The sequence below is a fragment of the Elephas maximus genome, chromosome 17, assembly GCF_024166365.1.
Source record: "Elephas maximus indicus isolate mEleMax1 chromosome 17, mEleMax1 primary haplotype, whole genome shotgun sequence".
In the NCBI taxonomy this organism is placed as follows: domain Eukaryota; kingdom Metazoa; phylum Chordata; class Mammalia; order Proboscidea; family Elephantidae; genus Elephas; species Elephas maximus.
In genome coordinates, this window is record NC_064835.1 from 9,090,461 (window position 1) to 9,108,852 (window position 18,392).

At 54.7% G+C, this 18,392-nt stretch overlaps 3 protein-coding genes across 3 annotated transcripts; 1 reads left to right on the forward strand and 2 right to left on the reverse strand.

Annotated features, from left to right (window-relative positions):
- Positions 1–1,996: 1,996 nt before the first annotated feature.
- Positions 1,997–4,291, reverse strand: APOA4 (apolipoprotein A4). The gene is made up of 3 exons (XM_049857347.1): positions 4,249–4,291; positions 3,751–3,877; positions 1,997–2,975 (listed from the first exon to the last, which is right to left on the reverse strand). Exons 1-3 carry the CDS (start codon positions 4,289–4,291, stop codon positions 1,997–1,999), a joined length of 1,149 nt encoding a protein of 382 aa, XP_049713304.1.
- Positions 4,292–10,344: 6,053 nt separating this feature from the next.
- APOC3 (apolipoprotein C3) lies at positions 10,345–12,251 on the forward strand. Its single transcript, XM_049857348.1, has 3 exons — positions 10,345–10,399; positions 10,567–10,702; positions 12,128–12,251. The coding sequence occupies exons 1-3, from the start codon at positions 10,345–10,347 to the stop codon at positions 12,249–12,251; spliced, it is 315 nt and encodes a 104-aa protein (XP_049713305.1).
- A 2,673-nt stretch (positions 12,252–14,924) lies between these two features.
- APOA1 (apolipoprotein A1) lies at positions 14,925–16,835 on the reverse strand. Its single transcript, XM_049857063.1, has 4 exons — positions 16,816–16,835; positions 16,530–16,592; positions 16,183–16,336; positions 14,925–15,591 (listed from the first exon to the last, which is right to left on the reverse strand). The coding sequence occupies exons 2-4, from the start codon at positions 16,570–16,572 to the stop codon at positions 14,997–14,999; spliced, it is 792 nt and encodes a 263-aa protein (XP_049713020.1). The 5' UTR covers positions 16,573–16,592; positions 16,816–16,835; the 3' UTR covers positions 14,925–14,996.
- Positions 16,836–18,392: the final 1,557 nt, after the last annotated feature.

Genomic DNA, 18,392 nt, shown 5'->3' on the forward strand with positions numbered 1-18,392 from the left:
CTGGGCAGCTAAAAGAGACGCCACCACAGGAGACATTTGCCAGGTCAGCAGCAAGGAGACCAGTCCAGGTGACCAGGTATGGAATGGCAAGGAGACCAGTTCTAGTGGACCAGGTATGGAATGGCAGCAGCAGCCCTGTTGACCTGGAGTTTGGAAGTGAGTGCACCTTGGGCCAGGGAGACCCAGGGGTCTGCCTTTGGCCAGCTCTTGTGGGCCCCCTATTATAGAGTGTGACAGAGTTGAGGCATAGGAAGGGCTCCTAGGATAAGGAGGTTATGGGGAGAGGAAATCACATTGATTGGGCATCTGTTGTGCTATGGCAGCAGCAACATCATCACATAAACCAGTTTTTGCGCGTTTACTGCTCATCTGATGCTGTGATAAGCGCTTAACACAGATCGTTCCATCAAACCCTCACAACTCATGAGGATTGTTATTATCCGTATTTTCCAGAGGAGGTTAAGTATCTGTGCCAGGTCACCTGGTAGTCAGTGGCAAATGAGGACTAAAGCCCAGATATGCCTGATTCCACCAAGTCCTTCCTAACAGGCAGGGTACTCAGGCTGGCTCAGGGGCCAGAGCGGATGGGCCTGGTCAGAACGTGCCAGTGAGCACTGTTCTGTAAGCACCTGGGGAGGGAGGCGGGGAGAAAGCCCCAGAAGACTCTCCATGGGCCTCTTCCAGGAATGCCCTAAAAACCCCACACCCTACCTGAGGAGCGGAGGGGTGCCAGGTCAGACTCGCAGACCTGGGGTAGCGGCCGGGCTGTCCAGTTATCTGGGACCAAGGCTTGGATTAGTTTTTCTCTAAAGCTCCTTCCTTGGGGGAGTCAGTCACTGAGGCTGCAGCTGTGCACAGCTAGCTGTGCTGATGAGACCAGTTCAGGGTCTTCCAACTCCCCTCTTCCCCTGCCTTTTAGCCCAGTGGCTGGCACCCTCACCCTCAGAGCAGGCAGGCCACTTCTCAGGAGGCTCCTGAGCAGACCATATGGAGGTGGGCGGGCTCCAGGCACCTGCCCCACCCATCCAGGTCTCAAGGCCACTCATCTCTCAGCTCTGGAGACCATGCATGGGTTTAGCAGTCAAGAAATTTTGGAAATAAGCACGAATCGCTTTTATAATGGGGGGAGAAGTAAACTGAACTTTACATATGTAAGTCAAGAAAAGGCACAGAAGGTCACGTGCAGGAAGGGACATCTCTCCCACTGTGCACTCAGCTTTCCAAGCCCGGGGACCAGGTCCTGCTTACCTCAGTGTTCCCTCTCAGCTGAGGCACAGTGTCAGGCACGCAGCTCCACAAAAGCTGCTTCGCTCATTGTCTGATGCCTAGGACAATGACTGGCATATTGTGGCCAGTCATAAATATTTGTTGACTATGTGGATTGGATATAAGTGGGTTGCATGTTTAAAGAAAACCAGTTGTCTTCCAGTTGATTCCAACTCATAGCAACCCTGTTTGTGTCAGAGTAGAACTGTCTTCCAGAGGGTTTTCAGTGCTGATTTTTTGGAAGTAGATTACCAGGCCTTTCTTCCGAGGCATCTCTAGGTGGACTCAAACCACCTACTTTTCAGATAGCACATTAACTGTTTACATCACCCAGGTACTCTGGGCTGCATGCTTAGTCTTTGGATATGTGACATCTTTTTCCACTTTCCCCTTAGAGCACTCGTCACACAGCCAGCATACCCTACCCTCACCCTCCCACAATACCACCTCCTGGCCCTCTGTAGTCCCCAACATACCCATTGCCAGGCCCCTGCTAAGCTCTGCCAAGTAGTAGTCTCGCCCTGCAACTCAGGCCCAGCAACAGGGCGTCACATTGCAACCAGACTGGGCTAGTTTCTCAGTAGTTTTATTGAGTAGCGGGAGGTACTGTCACTTCCCACTGGACACGTGTCCTCAAGCTCATACCAGGTCTGCTTTGGGACAGACAGACAGTTAGGTGGCAGGGCAGGGCAGGTGGCAGCGGTACTGGGGAGGGAGCACCAGGGACAGCTCAGCTCTCCAGTGGCCCTGAAGCTTGCTCCTGCTCAGGGAGGGAGAGGGTGATGGGTTGGTCCTGGCTCTCTTCCCCCTTGAGGGTGCTGAAGAAGGAGTTGACCTTGTCCCTCAGGTCCTTCTCCAGGAAGCTCATGTGGCCTTCCATGTCTCCCGAGAAGGGGCCCAGCTTCTGCCTCAGCTCCTCTACCTGCTGCACCAAAGCTTTGTTAAAGGTCTCGCCATAGAGCTCCACGTTGCGACGGAACTCTTCCACCTGCTGGTCCAGTTGGCTGCTCAGCTCCGCCAGTGACTTCTGCAGCCCCTTGGTGTTGTCCTGCAGTTTGCCACGCACATCCTCGGCCGCAGGCTCCAGCCTCTGCCACAGTTCATTTGCTTGGGCCTCAATCTTGGCCTTTAGCATCTCGGCATTCTTCTTCATCTGGAAAGCCAGGCCCTCGAGCTGGTGGTTGAGCTTCTCTGGGACATCCTGGGCATAGGGGACCAAGCTCTGGCGCAGTTCCTCCACGTTCTGGTCGATCGTGGTCTTGAGCTCATCAGCATAGGGTGTGAGGCTTCCCTTGAGCTCCTCCACGTTCTGGTTGATGTTGGCCTTGAACTCATCAGTGAAGGACATCACAGAGGCCTGCAGGTTGTCCATGTTCTCACGCAGCATTGTCTCCATGCGCTGTGCTAACGGAGTCAGCTGACTCCGCAATTGCTCGGCCTGGGCATTGACCTGGGTGTGAAGCTCCTCCGTGTAGGGCCCCAGACGCTGTTGCAGATCGCGCACATTGTCACCAATCTTCTGGCTCACCTCCTTGGCACGGGGCAGCAGCCGGGCCCTCAGTTCCTCCAGCTCCTTCCGAATCTCCTCCTTCAGCTTCTCTGAGTCCTTGGTCAGGTGCTCATGGAGCTCCGTGGCAAAGGGCACCAGTTTCTTCTGCAGGTCACTGGCATACGTGTTCACCTCTCCAAGTTTGTCTCGGAAGAGGGCACTGCCGGGAAAGGGCACAAGGGGACCACCACTATACTTGGCATCTCATGACAGGACCTTGTCCCCTTATAAACCACTCACCCAACAGGCACCTGCCTATGTCATCTTTTTCCTTGTGACCCTCCCCAGGGTGGATTTGAGAGACTGATAAGATAGACCACAGTTATTCCACTGAATATATCTCTCCGGATCTCCCACAGAGTTGGAGTCACAGTTTCTACTGGTCATGTGACCTTGAGCAGTTTGCTTTCCCTTCCCCCTTCTGTAAAGGGGTTGGACTTTGAGGTCCCTCCCAGGGCAGGCATGATGTGACATAGGCTCATGTTCTGTAAGAGAATGGTGGGATCTGGGCCCCTTCCAGGGTCTTCCAGTGAGACAAGGTGCTGATTCCTTTGCATGTGCCCACCCTCGGAGGCTCCCCAAATGCCCCATCTCCCTTCCCATGATCCCACTAGAGCCTGTCCTCCTGGAATGTATTAGAGCCAAGATCACACCACATTTCCCTCCCATCCTTTCTTCCAGGAGCCTCAAGGCTAGGATGTGGCCCTTTGTCAAACTGGAAAGTTAAAGCCGAAAGGCCCGGTAGGGATCATTGAGTCCAACTTCCCTGTTTACAAATGGGGATCTCAGGCCCAGAGGCCCCAGGGTCAGCCAGTGAATTAGCGGCAGGACAGCACGTGTTCTAAGCTCAGGTCTCCTGCCTCCTAGCTCAGCTCTTGCCAACACGTTGCATAGCCTGTAGGAAGTCCTGCCCTCCAGGCTATGGCCCCTCTTACTTGAGCTGCTGGGTGAGCTCAGACTTCTGGAGATGTTCAACAGCCACCTTGGCATTGTTGCTCAGCTGACTGAAGTAGTCCCACACCACACTGGCCACCTGGTCAGGACTGACCTCAGCCCGGGTGCCTGGGCAGGGAACAGAGAGCAATTCATGAAGCCCCATCTCCTCCCTTGCCCCTCTGCACAAGCCCTGAGCTGCAGACCAGATGATGCTGGGGGAGCCCAACCCGCCATTCCCCTTTGTGTGCTTGGCTAGCTGGAAGCCACGGGGGCATGTGAAACTGGTCCAGCACCAGTACCAGTGGGTCTGTTTCTGTATATGGGCCAGCACTCCTGTGAGCCATTTGGCAGCTAGACAGCCCCCTTGTGTCCAGGTGAGGGCTGAATGGCATCTAGAATGTTCCTCTCCTCTTGGCCTCAGTCTCTCCACCCTGTCCCACTCGATGCAGCAGCTGGGTCCTGCCTCACCACCCCATGCAGGGACAGCTTCTACTCACAGGTGACAGCCACCAGGGCCAGGACAACAGCCTTCAGAAACATCTTGGGTGCTTGGCTGGGCTGGAGTGGCCCTGTGCTGCACTGGATCCTTCCTGCAATCCGTGGGAGTTGGTGGAGAGGTCCCCAGGTGGCTCACCGCTGCTGCTGTTCAAACTGACCGAAGCTCAGAGCCAGCCAAACATTTAAACCCCCGCCAGACTGCCCTCCTTGTCTCCCTCCCCAGGGCGACTCCACGCTGGAAGGTGACACATTCCCAGGAGGCCTCTTGGACTTTAGTGACTCTAAGACAACGTGGAGGCTGATAGCAGGCTGGGGCTTAGAAGGCAGTCAGAAGAAGCTGTTCTGTGCTTTGGCCCCACCTAGTATGGAAGCAGCAAGGCAAGAGCTATGGGAGAAATGGGGCCCAGGGAAGTCCCTGAGCCCGGGGCTCGTGCTCCAGAGGCCCTGCTGGCAGCCCTGGATCTGTGCCAGGCTTGGGGGACAAAGTCCATGTCTCTTCTGTTGCCCAACAGAGAGAGTCCCCCACCCCACATCTGCCACCAACCCTGATTCCATCTTTAGAGCTCCACACACTGGACTGGGACCGTGCAGGGCTGCAGGTGTGAGGAGAGTTAAGATCTAAGTCTCTTGTCAAGGCACACCCAGGAGGAGGGGGCCCTTGAGAGTCTTTGGGCAGGTGGGTGAGGTGGGCAGGGTCTTGCATGGAAGGGGCTTATTGTATGTGTGCTCCATACCCCACCATTGCCAAGCTGTGAGACCTTGGTCTAGTCATTCAATGCTCTGAGCCCCAGTTTCTCTTCTGAAAAATGGGGTTGTTAGGTACATTAAATGAGATGTTGTTTATGCAGTGGATAGTATTGTGCCTGGCACAGAGGAAGCACTAAAAAGTAGTTGTTATCATTATTAATAATGATATTGTTTTTCTGATTTGGACCAAAGCAGGAAGTACAATGCCAGGTCCTCCGGTGAGAGTGGCAGAAGTTAGACTCACCCCTCTGGGGTCACCACATGGGTTTGACTCAGGATTTGGTCTGAGGCCTGATTCCTGGTCCCCTGCAGTGGGGGTGCACTCCCCGTCTACCCCAAGCCACACTCCCTGGGCAAGAGTGGTCAGCTTGGGCAGAATCACAGGACATAAAGCTCTCCAGAGGCCAGTCCCTGGGGGAAGGGGATCAATGGTGGTGGTGCTTAAGCGGTCTTCTACTTAGACTTCTAACATTACTTCCAAATTGAGGTTATACTCACAATCACAGGAAGATGGCAATCACTGGCAAGATGATGAGCCACGGTCTTCTTGGGTCCCTCTTCTGGGACATACTGTGTTTAGTGACCTAGGAAATAATGCCCATCAGATTGCACGGCTGGCTCCTCTCTGTGAGCACAGCGACCAACACAATAGGCAGGCTCCCAGTTATTTTTAAGATGAATGCCATTAAGAGTAGACCACAATTTTGCTAGCCCTGGTTTACCATGTCTTTATTTTTCTGATGGCTCATGGCATGCAAGAGCACTAAGGGGCCTTCTGACATTTGCACCCCTTCTGCGGGGTTCTTACCAGGTGGTCCCCAGACTACTCACGGTTGCCTCCAGGCTCAGCCTGTGCCGTCTCTTGGCGGTTGTTAAAAGTTTGGATTCTGGAGTCTGACTCCCTGTGTGTGCATCTGGGCTCCACCATTTCCTGTGTGGCCTTGGGCAAACCTCTTAACCTCTCTGAGCCCCAGTGGCCTCAACAGGGCACATCCTCCTCGCTGTGGGGAGTCAATGAAATAATCTATGTAACTCTTGGAATAGTACCCAGCACGTAGTAAGTGCTCCTTATATGTTAGGCCATGCTTCACCTCTAAAGGGCTTACCTCCCAATGGGAACGTTGACCTGCTTCAAGATCAGGCACAGTCCAGTCTGGGGTAGGGTGCACAGTGTCAGTGCTCAGTTCCCCACCCATCCCCTCTGGACCAGAGATGAGAAGGGGGATGAGTCACGAAGGACACCTCAGCGGCAGTTTGACCTCTTGGACTTAGAGTCTGAGCAGCAGGAGCTGCCAGCATGTGATGGATTCAAGGAGCCCTGTCTTCTCACCTGGGAGTGTCTGCACTAATTGGAGTATGTGAGGGGTGTCTGCCAGGATGGGTACATTTTCACATAAGTGTGCAAATCTTTTACCTGTTGATGCGCATGGAACTAAGGCCCAGAGCTGAGGGGTTGGCATGAGGCCTGTGTGTGCACGCCCAGCCACTGGGAGGGTGTGCCGTCTACACCGGATTGTACGTGCAGCGCTGTTAATACAGGCATTTATTTCCAAGAGACTGGGGGAACATTTTGTTTCAATCTGTAAATGGGTGTCATGGATTGAATTGTGTCCTCCCAAAATGTGTATCAATTTGGCTAGGCCATGATTCCCAGTATTGTGTGGCTGTCCACCATTTTGTCATCTGATGTGATTTTCCTATGTGTTGTAAATTCTGCCTCTATGATGTTAATGAGGTGGGATTAGTGGCAGTTGTGTTAATGAGGCAGGACTCAATCTACAAGATTAGGTGGCGTCTTAAGCCAATCTCCTTTAAGATATAAAAGAGAGAAGCAAGCAGAGAGATGGGGCGGAGGGACCCCATCCTTTGGACCCGGGGTCCTAGTGCTGAGAAGCTTCTAAAGCTGGGATGATTGATGACAAGGACCTTCCCCAGAGCCAACAGAGAGAGAAAGCCTTTCCCTGGGGCTAGGCCCCTGAATTTGGACTTCAACCCTCCTAGACTGTGAGAGAATAAATTTCTCTTTGTTAAAGCCACCCACTTGTGGTATTTCTGTTATAGCAGTGCTAGATGAGCAAGGCAATGGGCTTATGTTGGGGGGAGGGAGAGAATGAGACACTTTCCTGTGAGGCCTCTGCCTTGCCTTTGGGTCCAGGTGCCAGCACCTCCCCTAGTACCTGGCCAAGGGAATTAGGGGAAGGCGACAGTTGGTGGGCACAAAGGGCCTGTGTGATCTTGGGCAAGTCACACTCCCTCTCTGAGCCTCAGTTTCATTTCCTTGTTTGTACAACAGACAGACCTAATGGTCAGTGAGGGGATGAGGCTGGTAGTTCAGCATTAACTTACAGCCTCCCCGCTTCTGTCTACCCTCACAGGATCATCCCAGGGGTTAGCGTCAGGAAGGAAGGGCTCGGGCCCTGCCGAGGACAGACTCAGCGAGGGACAGGCAAGTCACACGGACACACATTCTCATATATGCTCCACAGTGGCCCTCCTCCAGGGCAGAATTAAAGAGAGGGAGCTCCTGTTGTAATAGGAAAGATTTGGGTGAGATACCAGGAGGAACTTCCAGCACGGAGAGATGTAGATAAACAAGGACCTCTGGCTGGCAGGGCTGAATCAAGTCCACCTTGGCAGCAGGAGCCCGAGTCAGAAGGGCTAAACCTCACCTGGACACAGTAAAGCAGAAAGTGGCCTAGAGGACCATTTTTGGTTCCAGCTGGTCAAGCCCACTCCTTGTCCCCACCTACCCCTGGCTACTACCCAGAGCCTGTCTGTGGGCCAAACCCAGAGTAGTCTTCTCATTCCACCCCATCACCAAAGTCTGCTCTCAGGAAGAGATCTGAAACTGATCTACCCTGAAATGTGAGTGACGGATAAGTCTTCGAGTGTCACATTTGTCAAGGCTGTTTGGTACAAGACTCTGTGTCCAAAGACCTGAGCTCTGGATTATGACTTTTCCCCTCTAAGCCTTAGGTTTCTCACCTACAAAATGGGGCTATTAATGTGTACTTCACAGTATCCTGACTATTTACATTTTAACAGACAAAAAATGTCTAAGTCAAAGGAATGAATCTCTAATAGAGAAATTTCAAGTCTCAGCTATAGATAAAGAATTCTGAGGGTATGCCCAAGACACTTTCTCAGGCCTCTGATTTTAAACTGTGGAATTAGTTACTCCTTCCTGAGAAATGGCCACCTGTCTAAAGCCCTATTTTTGCCCTCGGGTCTCCTCCTGCTTTCAGACTATGCTGTCTAGGGAAAGGCACGGTGTTGGGGAAGAAAAAAGAGATTTATTGAGTTCCCTTCATGAGTCAGCTGCTTTGCATATTATTTCATTTACTTCTCACCACATTTTACAGAGGAGAAAATTGAGGCTGTAAGATGCTAGATCTCTGGTCCAGGGTCATGTAAGTAAGAGCCGAAACCAAAAACCAGACCAAACCCGTTGCCGTCAAGTAGACTCCAGCTCTCCTCGACCCTGTAGGACAGAGTAGAACTTCCCTATATGATTTCCAAGAAGTGCCTGATGGATTAAAACTGCCGACCTTTTAGTTTGGACTTCAACCCTCCTAGACTGTGAGAGAATAAGCTGTAGCTCCTAACCCACTATGCCACTAGCGTTTCCTTAAGTAGGAGCCAAAGGCATCATTAAAACCTTGGAATCTTGGCTCCAAAGTCTTAGCATCCAGAAAACGAAGCCCTTGATCCTGCCATGGGGCTACAGCATCCAGTGAGGGCCCAGGAGACACCTCACCCCACAAGAAGGGCCTGAGTCCTCTCCTAGACAGCTGACTGGCCCTGCCGAGATCCTCTGCCACCCTCTCGCCACCAGACTGTCCTTGCCACAGTCTGCTCCCTCCAGGTGTCACCTGGCCACGGGGCTATGAGGGCTGCTATTTCCGAGCTGAGGAACCTGAGGCCCAAGGTTGAAGGCACTCAGCCCTGGGAACCAGTCCCAGTTGCTACACTTGTGGGGAGGCCCCCAGCCATGAGCCCAGCTCCTGGTCTAGGTAGCGAATGTTATCAGTGGGTCCAGAGGGCAAGGTGAGGAGGAGGGGAGGGGAGAGGACAAAGGCCTTGGGCTCAGAGTAGCCTTTGCCTTTCTCCCAGCAGCTCCTGCCCTTGGGGTTACCTGGGGGAGCCTTCTGGGTAAGCAGCACCTGGGATTGGAGCCCAGAGACGGAGATGCTGGGGAAGGGGCTGTATGTTCAACTGGGTCACCCCTTCCCCACACATGACTGCACTGTCTAGACATCCCCCTACCCCCACCCTAACCCGCCAAGAGGGGGACAGTTGCTCCCAAGTCTGAAGAAGCCCAGGGCACCAGCCAGGCTGTTTTCAGGGCTTGATGGTGTAGAGGGGGTAGGGGTGTGTGTTGAGGGGATGGACAGAGGGACCTGAAAACTCAAGTATGAAGGACTGAGATGGGCCCAGAGGCCCCTGGCTAGTCCCCTAAGCCCCTCTCCCATCACACCAGCCTCTCCCCAGAGAGCCAGTCTGCTAGGAAGGAATGGGGTCTCCCCAGTTCCTGAGCCCATCTGGCTGCAGGGGTGACAGGAGAGCAGTGTGGGCACCCACAGCTTCCTAGAGATTTCCCAATTCTCCCAGCAGGCCTGGCTGCACCTGGCCACTCTGCCTCAGGCCCTGGTCTGCACTGGTCAGCATGTGACCTTTGCCCGGCTTGCTGGGCTTTCAGTGCCTGTGGCCCTGGGGACAATATAAGACAGGTCAGAACCCTCTTCTCTGCCTGCTCAGTTCTTCCCAAGAAGCAGCTGCTCCAGGTAATGCCCCCTGGGGAGGGTGAGGGCATGAGGACTGGGAGGAAAGCAGGATGGGGAGGGGCAAAGGAAGGCCTCTGCCTGCCCCCTGATGCACACGGAGCCGAGCCGGGTGGGGGGTGCACCTGCCCAAAGCCATACACAGCACAGTAGTGGCAGAGCTGGAACTGGGACCCAGAGCTGTCTGCTCCAAATGTGCATACTTTCCCCTGTTCTGCGTGTTTTGGACTTGAAGAAGCTTCAGACACCCAGTCCTACCCCAGACAGAAAAAAATGAGGCTTGAAGGGGGACAGAAATCTACCCAAAGTCACACAGCACGTTAGTGGCGAGCCCAGGCCAGAACCCAGTTGTCACAACTCCCACGCTGGTGGATTTTCTGCTCCATCCCATTCCTCCCTCCTTCTGTGCCTGGGTCTTCTGCCTCCCATATTAGCAAGGGAGCTGGGTTGCCCCAGTTCAGATTCCACTGTACGGGCTACACCACCTCCCCAGGGAGGGACCCAGCGGTGGGGGTGGGGGGACTTGGATGCCCATCACAGGACACTTCCTGCAGGAACAGAGGTGCCATGCAGAGCAGGGTCCTTCTCGTTGCTGCCCTCCTGGCGCTCTTGGCCACTGCCCGTAAGCACTTTGTGGGGACTGGGCTGGGGGTGGGTTGGGGGCAGCCAGCTGCCTGGAGAAACCTCAGGAGGTTGCTTGGGACCCTGGGCCATGATGGGTGGCTGGCAGGAGTTGAGGGTTTCTCCCGGAGACCTGACAACTCAGCTCAGCCCCTGCTCTCCCCCCAGGGGCTCTTGAGCCTGAGGACCAGTCTGAGGATGCTTCCCTCCTGGACGTCATGCAGGGCTACGTGCATCATGCTGCCAAGACCGCCCAGGATGCACTGACCAGCGTGCAGGAGTCCCAGATGGCCCAGCACGCCAAGTATGCCCACCGACCTCCCTTCCCCCACCTCCACGCCCCCACGCCAGCTCCCGCCTGCCCTGGCAGACAGCAGCCCCAGACGTGGAGGGAGAGCCTAACACTGGGCGCGTGGCTCTCCCACCCTGGCCAGGGCCTGTGCCTCTCTGAGCCTCAATGCGCTCTTCTATAAAATGGGGGTTCCGCTCACAGTGCTCTGTTAAGGGCAGTATCGTAGATGGCTGAGGTAGGGATGTTCCTCCTGTCTCCTGGCCTCAGCTGCCTACACTCTCTCCTCCCTAAGGCAGGCCATTTCGCCCTCATTTCCTCTTTCCTTCTGATGTAGACTGGTGAGAGATTTCCCTTGGGAGGCACAACCCGACCCAATTTCAGCCCAGGGGTCTGTTTTTCTGCCACGTTCCCAGCCTGGGGAATTCCTGGGTGGTGAAAATGGCTAAGGTAGGGGTGTAGAGAGGATAACAAGCACCCTCTCCCCTCCAATTTCAAGATGAATAGACTTTGATAGCGGCACTGTGTCAGCAGGAATGCCTTCCCTCCTTTTGTCCAGCTGTCTCAGTCAAGTGCCTTTTACATTTGTGGCACCTCAGAATGTGATTCTGTGCTTCGTCTGACACCCCCTTGGACTAGCCCCTCTGCCCCTCTTGCTATGCCTGTGGGTTAATGTGTTTGGCTGTTAACCAAAAGGTTGGAAGTACCCCTTCCTGCCTCAGAAGAAAGGCCTGGCGATCTACTTCCAAAAAATCAGCCATTTAAAACTCTATGGAGCACAGCTCTACTCTGACACACATGGGTTGTCATGAGTCAAGGTCAACTCAGTGCCAACTGGCCCTCCCACCCCTCGTCCTGCCCACTGGTCCTCTCCTCTCCCCGACTCCCTTCCCCACCTCCACTCAGCCAGCACCTACACAGCAGGCGTGTTCACATTCTTAATCCTCAGAAAAGGCTGTGGAGTAGGTACTATTCTCCCCATTTTGCAGATGAGAAAATTGAGGCTCAGAAAGGTTGAGTGACCTGCCCCAGATCACACAGCTAAGCAATTATCCAGCGATTTTCCACTTGACAGAACACCTCCCAGTGCCCCACCCCACTCAGAGCACCAGGTGGTACAACTCCAGGGGGCACCACTCATAGAATACATGTGCCACAAGACAGCCCTTGTATCTCCCTACTCAAGTCACTCCACTCCAGCTTGCCTCAGGCCCTGGGGGCACAAGGGTCTGACCCAACCTGGGGTCCCACAGTCTCTGTCCCATGGCCACCCTCGGCACCTTTGGTAGGTGGTTCCTGCCTGAGGTCCCAGGGGCATTGCCAGGTTGAGAGGGCAGCAGGGAGAGGCAGTGAGGGTACCGGTGGGGGCCCCAGGGTTGCCTCTGCCGACGTGCTCTCACACCCACCTCTATCGCTTCCCCTCACTGATTTAATCCCCAGGGACTGGGTGACTGGTGGCTTCACCTCCTTGCAAGACTACTGGAGCACGTTTAAGGGCAAGCTCTCCAGGCTCTGGGAATCAACCCCTGAGGCCAAACCAACTCAGAACCCTGAAGGCCACTGAGACCTCGACACCCCAAGTCTGCATGCCCATCCATCCTGCTGGCTTCCTGGGTCCTCCAGCCTCCAGGGCTGCCCCCGAAGGTTGCTTTAAAGGGACAGCATTCTCAGTGGCTGTCTTGCCCCAACCCAGATCTGCCCTACCCCAGGGCATGCTGCCCTCCCAATAAAGCTGGACAAGAAGCTGCCATGAGTCGGACATCCCACGAGTGCTGTATATGCTTGGGCATGGGAACGCGTCGGGCTCTTTTGTGGGCAGGCACTGGACTGATGCCAACTTGGGCAGGCCTGAGTTCCAGTGCCCCCATCTCTATCTAGTAGCTGGGTGGTCTCTGGGTGAGTGTCTTCATCTCTAAGGTGAGAATAGCCCTATTTGCTCCGCCTCCGTTGGCAAGTTTGTGTGGAGGATCACACGGAATAATAGGTTTGAAAATATTTGATAAATTGTCAAGTGCTGTACGACACGACTTCAGTGTGTGGTCTTCCAGGCACTGTTCCTGGCACAGTTCTTTCATCATCAGAGTTGTGCCTGTGTGCCTTCACTGCAATTGTGAAGCTGACGTGCACCACCTGGGCCACCTGCCTCTCTCAACCACACTTGGGGGAAGGGAGGCAGGATGGGTTAGTGGTTGGAGTAAGATACAGTGACACTCTAGTATCTTGGTTCCCCCCGATGAATACCAGCCGCAGTTCCTTATCTGTAAATTGGGCACAATAATACCCTCAAATGCAGGTTTGTTGTGAGAATGAAATGAGGAGGTGTCTAGAAGTGTTTGGAACAGCACCTAGCACATCAAAGGTGCCTGGTAACTGGTTGTTACTGTTGTTATAGGCTGAGTTGATTGTCCCCTTGGGGTCAGAATTTGAGTGGGGAGGCAGGTGTCCTGGGAGCCAAGAAGGAACTCAAAGTCACCCCAACAGAGGCTGTTCCCCTTGTGTCCCCATCACCCAACAGATGCTCATGTCAGAAAGTGACTAGGCAAGGCCCTCACGCTTCAGATGAAGAAAAACTGGGGCTCAGAGAGGCGAAGGCACTTGCCTAGTACCACAGAGCCAGGCCTCCAGCCCGGGCCAGCTGCCTGTACTCTGCCAAGTTAGCACAGAAAAAGCTTTGTTACTCCTACGCCAGGCGCTGGGGACTCCCTTTCAGATCTCGGGGGCATCAGAACATCCAGCCCTATCTGTGCCCCACATGGACACATTTGCTCTCTTCTTTGGAAATCCACTTGGACTTCTCTTCCAGCCCAACTGGAACCAGGGATCTCAGCACCCCATGCCTGGAAAATGTCCCCATCCAAATCTGGGCCTGACACCTATTGTAGTTCTGGATGGTTGGGAACTGAAAACCCCACTCCCTTATCCAGGAGGTTGCTGAAATACACCAGCAGTCTGCTCAAGGAGGCGAAAGGCCTTGTGGGGAGAGAGCAGGGAAGGCTCCGTAAGTGCCCAGATCTGTGAAGCCGTGTGCATGCACACGGGGGGATGTACCTGAGTGTGAGGAGGGGCCGGCTGTGAAGAGAGATGGCAGTGAGAATGCATTTATGTGTGCGCACCCATATGAACTTGAGGGCCTGGCCACACACTTAAAAAAAAAAAAAAATTATGGGAGCCCAGGGCAGATGGGTCTAAAAGAGCCACCTGGTCCATCCTGCGCTTCAACCTCGATGAGTGACTGCGCACGTCCAAGCTTCAGCTTCCTCATTTGTAAAATGGGTTTAACGGCAACCTACTCCGGGATTTGGGGAAGGGTGCCATGATGTGATGAATACGAAAGCATCTTAGAAATAAAAATGTGCTAATTACCTGCAAGAAGCGCTGATTATTTTTCTGACTCAAGCCAGAGCTGACAGAAATAGGGCGTGGCAGGGCTTGGGTCCTTATTGGGGGAGGAGGGATGGGGGGCGGGGAAGGAGAAGGATGGGGGGGGCGGGGAAGGAGAGTGATGGCTGGCTTCCACAGCTGTGCCTGAGGAAACAGTGACTGTTTCTGGGTAGGTAGGAGTGTGAGGAGTGGGACGCTGCCTTTGTGAAAAAGAAAAGGGAAACGCTTGTTCAAGCGTTTGCTGAGTTAATGAAGTAGGAAGGAGCAAGATTCCAGCTCTTCATTTGAACCTGCCCAAATTCTTCAAGTCCCAATGGCTCCTCGAGGCCACTCCAACCCCCTTAGAGCCCGAGGGCTGGAAGAGCCTTCTGCCATCTGCCCTGGCAAACACGCTCACCTGCCCGGCTCCGTCCAACTGAACACCTCTGGGGACCGGAAACGCACTTCTCCCAGCAAAGCCAGCCCTCTTTCCTGATGTCCTCAAACAGAGTTGCCATGTTAATTGTTTCAGAGGTTCTTTGAAGGCACTTAGCATTGCTTTGCCTGGTCCTCTGCGATCCCCTTTCTAGTTGGAAGTACTAGTAGAGTCCTCCTAGACGAGGGACATCTACTGGCTCGCTCCTACCGCCTCCGGGCCTGCTCGCCTGCCCGCCAGGCCGGGCGCCGAGCAGCTCCCTCGAGGAAGGCCCTGAAGAGGCCCTGACCGGGCTCGGGGTTGATGAGCGTGTGTAGGAAAGTCAGCACCCCAAGTCCCTACCCCTGGTCCAAAGCCCCCGCCCAGCAGTCCGGACGGCTCCCTCCTGCGCCCCGTGCCCCACCGCCGTTCTCTCAAAAGAAAGAAGCTGCTTCCCAATTTTGAAACGTTTATTTTAAGAAACCCAACAATGGCCAGGAGAGCGGGAGGAGAGGGCCCTGCGCGGCGGGCGCCTCACTGGGCGTTCAGCTTCTTGGCAGCCTCATCGACGGCGGTCAGGAAACTGACCTTGAGGTTCTCAAACACGGGCAGGAGGCTCTGGCGGAAGTCCTCCAGCACCGGCTTGGCCTTGTCGCCGAGCGCGCTCAGGTGCTCCAAGGCCTTGCTGCGGTACTCGGCGAAGCTGCCCTCCTTGAGTGCCTCGAGCCGGCTGGCCAGCCGCTGGCGCAGCTCCTCGCTGTACGGGGTCAGCTGCGAGCGCAGCGCATCCACGTGGACGCGGGCGCGGTCGCGCAGCTCCTCGGCCAACGGGCTCAGCTTCTCCTGCAGCTGCTGCAGCTTCTGGCGCGCGCTGTCGCGGAACTCGTCGCCCAGCGGCCCCACCTTCTGGCGGTAGAGCTCCACTTCCTCCTGCCACTTCTTCTGGAAGTCGTCCAGGTAGGGCTGCACCTTCTGCCTCACCTCCTCCAGGTCCTTGTTCATCTCCTGCCGCAGGTGGGCGATGTCCTTTTCCAGGTTATCCCAGAACTGCTGGGTTACGGGGCCTATCTGCTCCTGCAGCTTGGTGAAGCTGCTGCTCAGGGTGTCCAAGTTGTCCAGGAGCTTCAGGCTGCAGGGGAAGAGAGGGGCTGAGGGATGGCCTCCCATGGACCCTGGACCGCCTGGAGGTGAAGGTGCAGTGCCCCAGCTTACCTGTGGGGAGGCCTGGGCAAGAGCTGTGAGCCACAGCCCCCGCCTAGCTTTTCCCATACACCTGCCCACCCCCTTCTCCCGACGTCCCATTGTACAGATGGACTGAGGAGCAGAGAGCTTCGGTGACTCACCCAAGAGACAGAGCTGGGCCTGGTGCTCGCCTTTGCCTATCTCCAGAGCTGACCCTTTCTATGCTTCACGTCTCTTTTCCTCTCTAAGGACAGCCACCACAGTGGCTGGGGCTGAGCAGAGGAGGTAGTTCAGAATGGGAAGGGGTTTGGGCACTTGCAGGCAGATGTGATGACTGCCTGGCCAGCACTGGTTTTGCCTTTGCTGGGAGCTATGACCATGCCTGGGGATCCCCCTCCTGGCTCTCCATCCAGGCCCTCCACAGGACCCAGCTCATCAAATAGCAGGTGGATCTAGCTGCAACCTCTTTCTATGGGCCTCTCTGCTCCTAAGTATGGCAGCCCCTGCTCCTGCCCCAGAACCCTGGCCAGGTCCTTACTTGAGCTGTTTACCCAGTGCAGAGTCTTCAAACTGGGACACATAATCTCTGCCACTGTCTTTGACTGCGTCCAAGTAGACGGTGACTAGATCCTTCACTCGATTCCAAGGCGTCTGGGGTTCATCTTGCTGCCAGAAATGCCGAGCCTGGCTCCCTGAGGGCAGGAGGGGAGACCAGATCAGGCCTCTCTGTGGGATGGGATCTGTGCTGGAATGCCAGGCAGGGACAGAGGGCAGCTGTGCAAGGGCTGATGAGAAACCCTGCTCCCTGTGCCCAGGAGGTTGGACCACAGGGTTTAAGGAGAAGGGTCCCCTGATGGTTGACTCCCTAGGTTGGGGGCCACCTACCCGTCAGGAATACCACGGCCAAGGTCAGCAATACAGCCTTCATCCTGAAGGGACGTGGGTGACCTGGAGAAGAAGAAGGTCCTGGCTGAATAGAGGCAGGCCTGTAGCACAGGGGAGCCCTGTACTCCCCTACTCATTCCAGCCAGGGGAGGAGGACGGCCACAAAGTGGGGAAAAGCCTCAAGTGTACAGGGCCCCCGCATGGAGCAGAATCTGGAGCCAAGATCCCAGAGCCTGAGCCTCAATTGCCTAGAGCTGGGGAATCTGGAGTAGGCAGCAGTACTTACCTCGAGCTCCCAGCAGCTTCTGAACCTCTGAGTGGCCAGTTCGCCCCTGGACCTATTTATATCTCCAGGCAGGGGAAGGGCTGGGCAGCTGATAAGCTCAACCTGGGCCCTGTTGCTTGTCCTGGCGATGTGGAGCCTAGAGTTCAAGGGTCAGCTGTGTGCCTGGGGCCTGGCAAATAGAGTGGGCAAACAGGAAGCTGCAGGGCTAGGGGTCAGGGGTTCAGGTGGGGGCAGGAATGGGGTGGTTTCAGATTTGTGGGTCCCCAGTCTTTTTTTTAGGGTCGGGGTCAGCTGCACCCATCCTCTCTCCTCCTGGATGTGTGTGTACGCCCCATTGTCCGTTGTGCCTACACAGCCAGGGAGGGGGACACCTGGGACTCTTCAGGGAGATTTCCTCCCCTCCCCCTCCCCTTGCATTCCAGGGAGATTATTTCACACCCCGCCTCTTGCCCCTTCCTCCCCTCCCCTGTAAAGGCAGCGGATATTCCTCCCACAAACACTCTGTCTCATGTCTGATCCCAACAGATCCCTAAGCACCCTCTCTATACCCTCCACACACCTCTCTCCCACTCATCCCCAGACCTACCAAACCGATCAGACCTAAGGGAACCTGGGGCAATAGCCACTTGCTCGGGGAGAGTGTGTTGCTCGGTACTTCCCAGACTTTGAGATTTCAGAGACCTCTAACATTTCAGAACAAGCCCTACAGACCAACATGAAGTTGCCAACTTTTAATTTTGTCATGTAAAAGTATTAACCACTTGCCATCAAGTTGATTCCAACTCGTGGGGACCCCACGTGTCAGAGTGAAACTGTGCTCCGTAGGGTTTGCAGTGGCTTTTGGAAGTAGATCACCAGGCCTTTCTTCTGAGGTCCATCTGGGTGGATATGAACCTCCAACCTTTCAAAACTGTTTGCACCCCCCCAAAAGCCCCCTACCATCTACTATTACTTCAAAAAAGAAAAGACTTTTTAACACCCAAGAAGGACATGATCTCAGCATAAAGGGCAACTCACATAAATTGAATACACATGTCTTAATGGAAAACTCTGCACTGTTCATATTTTTATTTGATCACACACAAGTAAGGATGGATACCAGCCCTGGGGAATCACCGGTGTGGAGGGCAGACTCCCGGACTGGGAGATGACAGGAGACCTTGGTTTCGTCATTTTGCCTCCAACTTGCTGGAGGATCTTGAGCCAATTATGTAATGTCTTTGAGCCTCAGTTTCCTAACTGTGAAGTGGGGACAAGAATGCTTGGTTTGCAGAACGGTTGGAGGACCACAGGAGACTCTGCGAATGTAAAGCGCTGTGTATGTGTTGATGTTTGCAGGGCTGTTGTGTAAGGTTTCTGTGGGGAGGTCCAGGACATCCAACACCAGGTCACTGACAGGACCTGAGTCATGGAACCCGTGAGTATCCAAGCTGGGAGGAGCTTGGAGAGCAGCCACCCCAGCTTCTCCCCACCCACCATTTAATAGATGAGGAAATTGAAGACGGTGGAAGGAGTTTGCTCTATGTCTCTCAGTGAGCTAGGAGCAGGGCTGGACCTAAAATCCAGGTCTCTGGACT

Coding starts and splice junctions, on each gene's coding strand:
- APOA4 (XM_049857347.1), bottom strand. CDS start 4,291: ATGTTTCTGAAGGCTGTTGTCCTGGCCCTGGTGGCTGTCACCT. Junction 3,878..4,248: donor GGCCCTGGTGGCTGTCACCT/GTGAGTAGAAGC, acceptor TTCCCTGCCCAG/GCACCCGGGCTGAGGTCAGT. Junction 2,976..3,750: donor GAGCTCACCCAGCAGCTCAA/GTAAGAGGGGCC, acceptor CTTTCCCGGCAG/TGCCCTCTTCCGAGACAAAC.
- APOC3 (XM_049857348.1), top strand. CDS start 10,345: ATGCAGAGCAGGGTCCTTCTCGTTGCTGCCCTCCTGGCGCTCTTGGCC. Junction 10,400..10,566: donor GGCGCTCTTGGCCACTGCCC/GTAAGCACTTTG, acceptor CTCTCCCCCCAG/GGGCTCTTGAGCCTGAGGAC. Junction 10,703..12,127: donor CAGATGGCCCAGCACGCCAA/GTATGCCCACCG, acceptor TTTAATCCCCAG/GGACTGGGTGACTGGTGGCT.
- APOA1 (XM_049857063.1), bottom strand. CDS start 16,572: ATGAAGGCTGTATTGCTGACCTTGGCCGTGGTATTCCTGACGG. Junction 16,337..16,529: donor GGCCGTGGTATTCCTGACGG/GTAGGTGGCCCC, acceptor TCCTGCCCTCAG/GGAGCCAGGCTCGGCATTTC. Junction 15,592..16,182: donor GCACTGGGTAAACAGCTCAA/GTAAGGACCTGG, acceptor CTTCCCCTGCAG/CCTGAAGCTCCTGGACAACT.